Source organism: Chlorocebus sabaeus, chromosome 15 (assembly GCF_047675955.1).
Source record: "Chlorocebus sabaeus isolate Y175 chromosome 15, mChlSab1.0.hap1, whole genome shotgun sequence".
Lineage (NCBI taxonomy): Eukaryota > Metazoa > Chordata > Mammalia > Primates > Cercopithecidae > Chlorocebus > Chlorocebus sabaeus.
The window spans coordinates 48,052,635-48,065,181 of NC_132918.1; the positions used below are offsets into that span (position 1 = coordinate 48,052,635).

Below are 12,547 nucleotides of genomic sequence, written 5' to 3' on the forward strand. Positions count from 1 at the left end.
CATCAAAAGAATTCTTTTTGTTTTTTTGAGATGGAGTCTGGCTCTGTGGCCCAGACTGGAGTGCAGTGGCACGATCTCGGCTCACTGCAAGCTCCACCTCCCAGGTTCACACCATTCTCCTGCCTCAGCCTCCCAAGTAGCTGGGACTATAGGCGCCTGCCACCACACCCGGCTAATTTTTTTGTATTTTTAGTAGAGACGTGGTTTCACCGTGTTAGCCATGATGTTCTCGATCTCCTGACCTGGTGATCCGCCCGCCTCAGCCTCCCAAAGTGCTGGGATTACAGGTGTGAGTCACTGCACCCGGCGTAAAAGAGTTCTTAAGAACAGGGGACGTTTTCAATAACTCTAACTCACAAGCTTGAATTTTATATTGGTAACAGTTGTTTTCCTTGAAGTAACAGGTTCATTACCTTCATTTTCAAGAAAATGTCTGCCAAAATCCCCAAGTCTGACTCACCATAGTTTGCCTGTCAGTCACTCCCAAGTAAAACTGGTGTTTCATGAAAAAAGCAACTAGTTTCATTTCTCAACTCAAACACACATCACATTTTGGTAAGCATAAGTGTTATACATACTTCTTATCACATAGAATATTAAGACAAACTATACAAAAGATCAAGACAATGGTAGATTTTTACTGCTTGATGAAGTAGTAAAATAGTAGTAATTTTTACTGCTTCACCAAGCAGTAAAAATTATTTCTAATTATGCTGGTTTCTCAAGTGAAATTATTGTGCCTGCTGGGGAAGAATATAATGACTACACGTATATTCTGGTGTCACTGCCTTGATTTGTGCTGAAGTGCCAACAGTTTACCCACCGAATGCTTTTGCACCTCCAGCTATATTTGCATTAGTGCAAGTGCCAAAATGGTGAAAAAGGCATAAATAACGCCTTAGTATTATTACAAAATAGTTTTGAATTCACAGACCCTTCTCAGAGATTCTCAGTGACTCCCAGGGATCTTCTGACTCCCAGGGGTCTTCAGACTACACTTTGAACACTGCTGTAATAACATATATAAAAAAATACTTACTGCAGTATTATCTATCCAAAATGTTACTCAAAAGCTTTTAACAAAAAATATATGCCCATCAACAAACAAATAACAAACAACTGCACCTCCCCACCATAGAACATTATGATGCCTTAAGAAAAAACAGATTAGAGTTATAACAGTTTACCTGCAGGGATTTCCAACACATGTTGTGTGCAGTAAGAAAAGCATGTGTATAATGCATTCCCATAGTCAAAGTGTAAGTACACATACGTATGTATGTACAGATTTTTACACGATAAAAATCATAAGAAAATATACATACTAGGTTTCTAAGATGGCTTGAGAGGGCTAACTTATGCAAGTAGAACATAAAAAAAAGGAAGGCACCTAGAAAAAAAGAGTAAAAAGAAAAAAAGCACACACAATATAATTGTACTTATTTGTGAAGTAAAATCATTGATGTAGGGAAACATATGAGGAGAAATTAAATTTTAAAGGAAAAAAGACAAAGATTGCCTTTTATACTCACATGTGCATCTGAAGATCCAGATGAATGAACATCTGATGATCTCGTCTACAAGTATTAAAAATAAAAAATAATTTTAAAAAGTCTTACACTAACAATCTATGTCTCTCATGTTATACAAACTTAGTATTTCCTAACTTCTGGCAATTTCTCCTCAGTTAATTAAACTGAGCAAAGGCAGTCTCTGACTTAGGAAAAGATGATGATACAAAGTAAACGTGTAAGTCATTTCTTTAAAATTCAGCCTGCATATTTCCAAAAATATAACATAAACACTAGTGGGATATATATGAGGCACAATTACCTCTTTATAGTATACACTGGGAACCTAACCATCATCTATACAACAGAAGTTTTAGGCAAAAGCTCTTCCTAATCATAGATGCATCATTTACTGCCACAGTACTGCCCGGCAACTTCTTGGTTCACAGTACAAAAACTCTCTTCCTTTCTCTAACCACCCAAAGCCACATAAAGAAATCCACATATAAATGCTTGCTGTCTATTAAAAGGTACAAATTCTGGCCGGGCATGGTGGCTCACACCTGTAATCCCAGCACTTTGGGAGGCCGAGGTGGGTGGATCACCAGGTCAGGAGATCGAGATCATCCTGGCTAACATGGTTAAACCACGTCTCTACTTAAAAAATACAAAAAATTAGCTGGGCGTGGTGGCAGGCACCTGTAGTCCCAGCTACTTGGGATGCTGAGGCAGGAGAATGGCATGAACCCAGGAGGCGGAGCTTGCAGTGAGCTGAGATTGTGCCACTGCACTCCAGCCTGGGTGTCAGAGCGAGACTCCATCTCAAAAAAAAAAAAAAAAAAAAAAAAAAGGTACAAATTCTGCAGAAAGTTCAAGAAAATATTATCAAATTTCAATACAGCACCATTTACAACTCATTTTAAGGGAGATGACTCTATAGCATGTCACAGGCTGCCTGGTGGCACGAGAAAGAGTTCATATGTTATCTTCCAGCAATGTCAACTGTTAAAACTTCAATTTTTCTTAACTGATCAGATTATACATGGTATGCAATAATTTGTTTTCACTACGCATGTAAACACAGAGATGACAAGTTGCAAGGCTATTAACTAAATATACGCTATCCTTCTGAAATTCTCCAAGAATTTTTACTTGGGGATCCAAAATATAACTGTCACTGAGTTGTTTTTATTTTTGAGGGTATAGGGTAGTGAAATTTTACTTGTTTTTATTTATATATTTAAGTGTTAAGTGTTCAAATGAAATCAAGAATATTGAGATCACAAATATCTCACCTGACCCCAACTCCCAGTCCAGATGTCATATAAAGCTCAAGACAAAATATTTTAAGAGAAAACTGAAGATTCGTATGTTATTTTAAAAAGAGCAAACCAGGAAGATTAATATAGATCCATACAGTATTATTTATGTTGTCCAAACATAAGGCTAAGAACAGCTGGTAAGAAGTTTGCACTGAATCAATTTACTCCTCTGAACTCCACTGTATTGCACATTAGCATAGGCAAAAATCAGCCCAGGACAACCAAGCACTGGGACGCCTCCCATCTCATTCTTTCTTTTGTTCTTTTTTTTCCTTCAGACAGAGTCTCACTCTGGAATATAGTGGCGGGACCTTGGCTCACTGCAGCCTCCGCCTCCCAGGTTCCAGTGATTCTCCTCCCTCAGCCTGCTCGGTAGCTGGGATTATAGGCACGCGCCACCATGCCTGGTTAATTTTTGTATTTTTAGTAGAGACAGGGTTTCACCATGTTGGCCAGGCTGGTCTCGAACTCGTGACTCAGGGGATCTGCTCGCCTCTGAAAGTGCTAGGATTACAGACATGAGTGACTGCACCCAGCCCCATCTCACTCTTTCTGTCCATGGTTTTTTTGTCCCCAACTTTTGTCTCCACTTCATTTTCTTCTTGCAGCTAATCTTTCTTAAATGTCAAGATGGTATAAAAGAAGAAAATTTTTAGTATTAACTATGAAACACACTCTGAAACATATCTTGAAACTCATCAATTTACAAATATCTAGAAATTTAAAAATCCAAAAGAATAAACAACCACTCTTACAAAAGTAGTTCAGGCAAGAGGCTGAAGGGAGTGAAAAAAATCAACGGCCTGGGCCGGGAGCTGTGACTCACACCTGTAATCCCAGCACTTTGGGAGGCTGAGGCAGGTATATCAAGAGATGCAGACCATCCTGGCCAAACCTGATGAAACCCCATCTCTACCAAAAATAACAAAAATTAGCCGGGCGTGGTTGCGGGCGCCTGTAGTCCCAGCTACTCGCTGAGGCAAGAGAATTGCGTGAACCCAGGAGGCAGAGCTTGCAGTGAGCTGAGATCGTGCTACTGCACTACAGCCAAGGCAACAGAGTGAGACTCCGTCTCAAAAACAAACAATAACAACAAAAAAAGGTCAACTGCCTTCCAATATACCACTATTAACTTGCTAGGTAACAAAAACATCCTAATCATAAAAGCAACAAAAAATATAAAAACATCTAGAAACCAATTTAATAAATGTATATAACCCTTGCGAAGAAAAAACAAAAACTTTAGGAGAAATCCAGTTACTCAAGTCACCTTTTCAAAAGACTCATATTACTGGATGGGAAAATTCAATATAAAGATAATGTCAATGATACCTAAATTTCTTTACATATTTAATACAATTTCATTCAACAGTTCTAAATTCCAAAGGGAAACATCTGCAAGGGGGCAAAGGAATTGCCAAAACAATTCTAAAGTTCACCCAGAAAGAACAAGCATCCAAAAGAATAAGAAAGTGCTACCCTTTCTTTAGTCTTTTATGCCATCACATCCAAATCATCATTTCTAGGATTTAAAAACAAAAGATACAAGAACCTAGACATTCTGCCTATTTCCATACAGTTAACTCTTCCCTGACTCCAAGTCGTCATCAAAAGATGAAGCTCTATAATCTTTAAGAATCTCACTTGCATAACCATTCATCAAATAAAATAATCTCTAATACAAAAATGTGTTCAAAAGTAACAATTTTGTCAGCTTTCAAAATAATACAATTTGATAAATTTGCAAATAGAGCAATAACAGCATGGTGTAGGACAATGCACCGGTGTACGATGTAGGACAATGTACCAGCTGATTTCAATTAGCTTAAGATGTCACTAATCACATTTATTGCAAACCAGACATTTTCCACTGATACACACCTATAGCTAAACAGCTTTCAGCACAGAACTTTTTGAGGGTTAAGAACAGTTCAAACAGCAGTTAACACAATTTTTAAAAGAATAATCTACTTCTAAAGATAACAGTCAAAGTAAACAGTAAATATAGCACTACTTCAGAAGCTAAGCCTCTCCCTCTTCTTAACCTGGAGCTGAACTGTATTGTTTGTCTTGAGTTTGGCTTTTTATTGTTAACTGAAGAACACAAACGAATGATGCTTAAAGATCTCCTGAAGTCTACAGCACAGCTCCTTATCCAAATGAAAGGACCCAAAAGCTGCTGGATGGAGTGGCTCACGCCTGTAATCTCAGCTACTCAGGAGACTGAGGTGGAACGACTGCTCGAGGCCAGGAGTTTAAGACCAGCCTAACAAAGCAAGAACCCTGTCTCCGGGTGGGGGGGCAGGGGCGGCAGGGAAGAAAGAAACCAAAGAAAAAAGACACGAAAGCAAGAAATGAAAAGGAAGACTAAGGGAAGTTTGAGACAATAAAGTAGCATACACAAGAGAAATTTTGGAGCAGAGAAACCAGACAGTACGAATGTGGGGAAGGACAGCAAGAAAGTCTAAAAAGAAAAAGATCATTCTGATGGCTGCTAAGGGGATAAAAGTGAAGCCAACTACACTACCTATTGCCCTATAGCTTGCTGGCTGAGAACAAAACTAATTTTCTTCCAGCTGCTCCAATTTTACTTCAAGTGAAAGCCCCACATCTGAGTTTCCAAATTAGCAAGCTATCCACAGCAACGTTCCTCTAACACCACCATTCTGCCTAGTGAGCTCTCCATTCTCGTATCTGTCTCCTAATCTCCCACGTTTCTCCTCTCACCCTCTAAGAGCAGCAACTTTCACTTCCACAAGTTTAACAATCTCTCCTGCAGGAAGCATAATAACACCTTAATTGTACTATCTTGACTCTCTTCTACTAGACAGCATGCTCCTCAAAAATGGGTAACAATGGGTACATTTTTTTTTTTTTTTTTTTTTTTTTGAGACAGAGTTTTGCTCTTTTTGCCCAGGCTGGAGCGCAATGGCGCAATCTCAGCTCTCATGGCAACCTCCACCTCCCAGGTTCAAGTGATTCTCCTGTCTCAGCCTCCCGAGTAGCTGGAATTACAGGCATGCGCCACCAGGCCCGGCTAATTTTGTATTTTTAGCAGAGACGGGGTTTCTCCATGTTGGTCAGGCTAGTCTTGAACTACCGACCTCAGGTGATCCACCCACCTCGGCCTCCCAAAGTGCTGGGATTACAGGCGTGAGCCACCGCGCCCGACCGCGAAAAATGGGTACATTCTTAATTTAACATTGTCTAACTCAACATCACGCACAAGATCTGGCAAGTGACAGAGTCTCAATATACTTGATTTGTCAGAACAAGTACCTACCACCAAACAAAATTACACTCCACATTGTCAACATACTAGGCTGTCCACTCATTAACCACAGCTACCTAGCTTAATACCACTATCCAAGCCAAATCAAGGTATCTATCTTTAAAAAAAAAAAATCACAAAATCATTAATACAAGCACTATGTAAATAAAGTTAAATAACAAACGTAAGATGATTTGTTAAATTACTCAAAACACTACCAATACTATATGAAAAGTTGTAAGTACACTCTGAATAACCTATAGCTTATCTGAACTGAGGAACGGCCTTGTGAAAAACTTTAACTCAGGGAATAGATGCCTAACACTACCATTAGCCTCAAGTGCTACTGACAAATGTATCTTGCTTTCAAAAACGTTATTTCAGCAAAATATACAGCTCACAGCTGATGTGCAATAAAATGTTAAAACTACCTATACTAGAATAAGAGGCAAATAGTTTGTAATATTACTATTTTTGATTTTAATATCTTGTAGCAAGTTTCTTTTATTCCAAAAATGATGGCTCCTTGTAAAAAAGAGTGGGGAGTAGAGGGGTAGATGTCTTCAACTTGCATACTAAATGAGCTCTTCTCTCTATGATACCCAGTAAGGCAAATGGGTATCTTTCTTAGAAGGTTTACTTTCCAAGGAAAACAAAGTTTCAGAACTAAAAAACAAAAAGTGAAAATAAAAACTGGACTTTCAGAAAACAATCAATTAAATCCAGAAAGATAGGAATTATTTTTAAAACCATACCAACTGGCATATTCTAGCACCAGTGCTGCAGGTTCAAGTTTCAAGAAAGTATCAATCGAGAAAATGGAAGGAAGTTCAGTTCTACCTTCCACACCAAACGAAAACCTTTACCAAAAAAAACTACCTTATATTTTAAGATAAGGTTACAACCATATCATAATAAAGATTCAGTTTGAAACTGGCAAACTGTGAAAAGCCTAATTTTCAAGGTATGTATTTTGTTTGGACTTTTTCATAAACTCTCAGTTACCACAAAAAACGAAAACTGGCAGTAATAAATACCTAAGGTTCACAAGCCTTGAATAGATCCTCATTTTACTTATTTCTTAAAAGTGATACTTTTTGTTAATCAGCAAAGGCAGTCAATCAAAACAGTTTCCAAAGCAATTCAGCACTGAATGTGCAAGAAAGTCTGTAGTTTTTTGTTTTATCCATTCACCTAACTCAATTTTTAGCAATACAGCAAAAAAGGAAAAAAAAGCCATAGTCACAGAGTGAAATAGCAGGGCACGCAATTCCATTACATTAGCAATATTACCAGCACAGGAAATTGCAGAAGGAAAGAAAATACTAAATTTTCTTCATATCCTAATTTTGCTAAGTAAACAACTGACAGTCAAAAATAATAATTTTTTATAAATTAAATTATAAGAAAATGTTTAACAATTTTATAAGCAAACAATTACAGACTCGCTCTCTGTCCTCTCAAAATCAAAGCTACAACATAACGTCAACACCCCTCCCCAGCCAAGCAATATTTTAGACTAGTGATAAACAACGGCACAGGAAAATTTTAGCTCATTTCTAGAACATTTATTAAATGTCTACATCTGCCAGGCTCTAAAATGCAGAGAACAACAAAATTACACAGAAAATTAAAGTGCACAGGGGTCTCTTCATTAGGGACAATTATGAATAAAGATAAGTCATTCAAGTATACATTCATAAAGTATCATTTTAAAACTAGAGGCCAGGAACGGTGGCTCACTCCTGTAATCCCCGCACTTTGGGAGGCTGAGGCTGGGGGATCACAAGGTCAGGAGTTACAGACCAGCCTGGCCAATAGATGAAACCCCGCCTCTACTAAAATACAAAATACTAAAATACTAAAATACTAAAATACAAATACTAAAAATACAAAAATTAGTCGGGCGCCTGTAGTCCCAGCTACTCGGGAGGCTGAGGCAGAAGAATCACTCAAACCCGGGAGGCAGAGGTTACAGTGAGCTGAGATTGTGCCACTGCACTCCAGCCTGGGCGACAGAGCAAGACTCTGTCCCAAAAAAAAAAAAGCAACCAGAAGACCTGTAGAGGTTATCTAATCCAATCTTTTTATAATTAAGAAATGTTAACAGTTTTGCCATACTGTATATTTTAAAATTACCATTTTCCCAATGTCTAGAAATATAAGCATCCCTATCCATATTAATGGGAATTTAACTACCAAAGAAAACAACGAAACATGAAACAGAAGTATCTGTTCACTCCATCTGTATTGCAAAACATAAGCCACTCATCTGTTCTTTCCAGGGGAAAGGAAATCAAACCAGATATCAAAGGCTAGAAATTCCAAATACTGTAGTATTAGCCAAAATGATCTTACACTTTCTCTAACAAATTTTGTGTTAGAAATAAAAAGCAGTGCTGGGCACAGTGACTCACGCCTGTAATCCCAGCACTTTGGGAGGCCGAGGCGGGTGGATCACGAGGTCAAGAGATCGAGACCATCCTGGCCAACATGGTGAAACCCCGTCTCTACTAAAATACAAAAAATTAGCCGGGCATGGAAGTGCGCGCCTGTACTCCCAGATACTCAGGAGGCTGAGGCAGGAGAATCACTTGAACCCAGGAGGCGGAGGGTGCAATGAGCAGAGATTGTGCCACAGTACTCCAGCCTGGGCGACAGAGTGAGACTTCTTCACTAAAATAAAATAAAATAAAATAAAATAAAATAAAATAAAATAAAGTAAAATAAAAAGCAGCTATCTGGGCAGTCATTATGACGGCTGATGACTTAGATTCCAAATCACAGGATTAAAATTTATCCTGACATTTTGAAAGTTAAGAACTTATTTCCTCTAAAAACAAAAAAGGAGAGGGGAAAGAAACTACAATTTATTATGTTGTACTTTATAGACATTAGCGCATTTAATCCTTATATCAACCTTGTAAAAAAAAGAATTATATCTACATTACAAATGAGGAAATTGAGGCTCCAGAGTTTAAGCAATCTGCCTTAATATTATCGCAAATATAATTAATTACCAAGTCAGGATTTAAACCCAAATCTCTTTTGCTAACAAAATTCATAATCTTCCCACTACATTATGCAGCCTCCAAATTAGTTAAGATATTCTGATTCCTTTTACAGACATCAGTAAGAAATCTGTTAACAGCATCAAGAGATTATAATCTAAGGCAATATAAACAGAAAAGATTACTGGATAATCCAATAATTTATTTATAGGGAACGGCCATCATTCACAATCATGAAAAGTACAATTTCAGAAGGAAGCCTGAACACAGACATTGAAATGTTTTCAATGTATCCAAGACCTCAAGTAGGGAATACTTAAAATATTACTTTGAGAAGAAACAGAAATTGTGAGGCTTATGCATGACTTGTTATGAATGTAGCTAACTTTAGTAATAGCTCCTTAACGGTATGTTCTTGTCATGAGTCTGTTGAGAAGAGTTGGTAGCGCGAGTTACCCCTGTATTCCCCTCGCCCCCAAAGAGGGGGAGAAGACGAAATGTACTGAGGAGGGAAAAAAACTGACACAACACCTTGTAAAGCAGCCGAAACTGGCCGCTTATCAAAGTTTCTATGTAACTAAAGGATGTCTGGTAAGACCATTACTAATTATGAACTAATTATTTTGGTGTACATCATTCACCAAGTAGCATAAACAGTCGGATTAGAGAATGCAAGTAGAAAACGAGTTGATGTTTCTCAGAACTGTAAAAGCAAGCTTCTCTCCTACAGTAAATTTAACTTTCTAATAACTGATTTATAGTCACACACGCTCTTTAAGATGTAACAGTCCCCAGCACCTGAAAAAGTGTTATACACCTTTTTGCATCAGCATCGGGAAGTTTAACTACCTACTGGCAGTACCAATTAATATATTCGAGACCAGAAACCCAAAGCAAACAACGATTAAATGTCCCGCCCAAGATGGCAACTAAGAACCCAACCTTACTAATGCTGAACTACTACCACAGCTCACTGGTTTCACAATACATGCACAGGATTCCCTGTAAACACAAATGCAATTTACTAATCGTATGTAGCTTAAAAGTCTACGGGGCTTCTCTTTTCACTGTGTTTCTTCAATATGAAGAAAGAGACCACGAGTCCTCTACCCTAAAAAGTGCTTTTTACTTCCCCTTAAGGTAAAGACCACGTGTAGAGTGTACATTAACCTTGGCTATGAAGCACTGCAAAGGAGAGCTTGCTCCCGCCTCTGCATTTCCCACTTCGCGTCTTTGCCCTAATGGTCCTCCCCTCACAGCTGGCGACCCTAAAGATTATTTATTCCTTGGAGGGAAACTGAGGGAGGCCGGAAGTGAGTGAGATCCAAAACCGAGAAAAAGCAGCACTTAAGCACCGGGAAGCGATTCCCGCCTCTCTCCCAGGCGCTGTCTGGAGGCCTCAGGGCGCAGGAAGCTGAAATACAGGAGAGCGTTTTCACGACTTCGGACCTCAATCTGAATTCCTGATTTCACTCTAACGCCAAGCGCGGGCCGAAGCACTCACGCCACCACCCCCTGGGCACGCCAGTTTCGAGCTGAATCCAGGCTGGGAATAAGGGGAGATACCAGGCCTCTCAACCTGCGCACCACGGTGCGGCGGCGCCCGGGCCTACCGTCGCGACCAGAAAGCAGACCCCAATCCCAATCGCCTCTCACAGACCAGAAGCGTCCGTGGGCCCCAGACGACAGTGGTAGATCCGCTGACTTACGAAATTTTGTCAGAAATTACCTTTGAACTGGCCTTCTGAGATCCGCCTGGCGTTTTGTCCGCCATCTTGAGCTTTGCCCCTCCTTCGGCGGCAGCAGCAGCACGGGCGAGTCGAGCACCGAAAGAGCGGATCTCAGCGAAGCCCGCCAGAGGAGCCTGCAAGGCTGAATAGTCGACTGTCGAGATAGCGACCTTGGGGGAAGCCGCTCACGTGACTTCCGGTGTCAGTAATTTCCTCAGCCGTGCTCACTACGCTAGTTTTCCTGGGAGTCACGGTGTTTGGTCACGTTATTGGGTCCGGGAATTCAGAGTATCTCCTTGTCCAGGGCCAGCTGATATTTCACTGTCTTATCCCAACGCCAACCCTTGACAGACGCGAACCAGTCGTATTTCCTTTGTGGGAAGAGAGCCGCTTTTTAAAGACGTGCACTGGCCACCTAGGGAGTAGCTTTTACTTCAACTCAAAATAGGACTGGAGCTGACCGGTGGCCTGGCGCTCGATCGACGGAAACGCTATTCTCGCCACTTCGGCAGCTCCCACGCTTGCAGTCTGCTCATCTTAAGATGGTGAATGTTGACATACGGTTGCGCCCGAAAAGCCGAGAAGAGGAGCGTTTGACCCAACCTGAGGGTGATCCAGTAGACACTGTTAAGGGCGTCTGCAGAGTGGGTGCGCGTGGGGACAGTCAATGAGAGAAAATCGTAAATACAGACGGTGTTCTAAATCTAGCATGCATGTAAAGTTGTGTGGCATTTTTAAAGATTACATTTTACACTTTAGTATTGTTTTCATTTTTAATCACATAAATGGGGGAGCATCATATTAAACTTTTCTGTAATTAGTACTTTTTTAAAAAGTTATTAATCAGGACCTAGATTCAGAGAAGGAAAGCTTGTTTGAGAAGACTATGCCTGAATCAGGCCAGGCAAGGAAAGAAAGGACAGTCCAGAAAGAGGGAGTAATTGAGGTAAAAGCCTGTGGCATAAATTAGTACAGCCGGTCTTGCAGGTCACCTAAGCAGTCATTTTATTAGATCAGGTGTGGAGAGGGACGTGGTTGGACGGGGTGTGGGTGCAGGTTCACACAGCGCCCTGAGGTCACCATCGTGCTTAGGAGTTAGAATTCTATTCTCAGAATGAAGATCGGCCTTTAACAAGGTTGAAATGGTCAGATTTTTATTTTAAAGTATTGCTCTGAGGACTAGGGTGGGAGCGGAGGGCGTTCGTGGACCTCTCCCTAATTCATTTATTCAAAATATTTTTGAGCCCCGTTTTGTGTGTAAAAGCCTGCCCAAAGTGTTGTAGGACTTACAGAGACAGATAAACATTCACTTAATGAGAAACTTAATGAGAAACTTAATGAGAAATGAAGGAGACAAGGAAACCGCAAACTAATACTATGCATAACTAAATTGATGCTGCAAGGAAGGATCAATAGCTGAGGGACCTCTGAAAGAAGTAATTAATTCTGAGAGTAAGAGTGAGGAAAAGAGACGGGGCGGGGGAGGGATTGTGGTCATAGAGAATAAAGCATTTGAACCGGCTCTGAAGAAGTAGAATTTTGTTGAATGGCGGGGGTGGGGAGTGAGGGAAGCACTTAGAACAGGATCCGACACAAGGCTGGCCCCTCAGGAAAGATTAACAGTCACTAAGGAATCAGCAGGCCAGGCCTCCTATTCTGTATGAGGGTATGAGAGTAGAAGAACAGGCAGTAAACAAGAAAT

The 12,547-nt window shown here is 40.1% G+C and overlaps 1 protein-coding gene across 4 annotated transcripts in view; it reads right to left on the bottom strand.

Moving 5' to 3' along the window:
- Nucleotides 1-11,019, bottom strand: part of U2SURP (U2 snRNP associated SURP domain containing) — a 53,925-nt gene extending 42,906 nt beyond the window's left edge. For 2 of the 4 annotated variants that reach the window (XM_008008835.3, XM_038002754.2), the window contains exons 1-2: nt 10,845-10,976; nt 1,533-1,577 (exon numbers count right to left, since the gene is read on the bottom strand). In XM_008008835.3, coding sequence (XP_008007026.3) covers nt 1,533-1,577; nt 10,845-10,889 — 90 coding nt within the window. In that variant the 5' untranslated portion in view covers nt 10,890-10,976. Of the gene's footprint in view, nt 1-1,532; nt 1,578-10,844 lie in introns of all 4 variants that reach the window. The other 2 variants (XM_008008836.3, XM_038002755.2) reach the window with 2 other exon arrangements.
- Between the last annotated feature and the right edge of the window lie 1,528 nt (nt 11,020-12,547).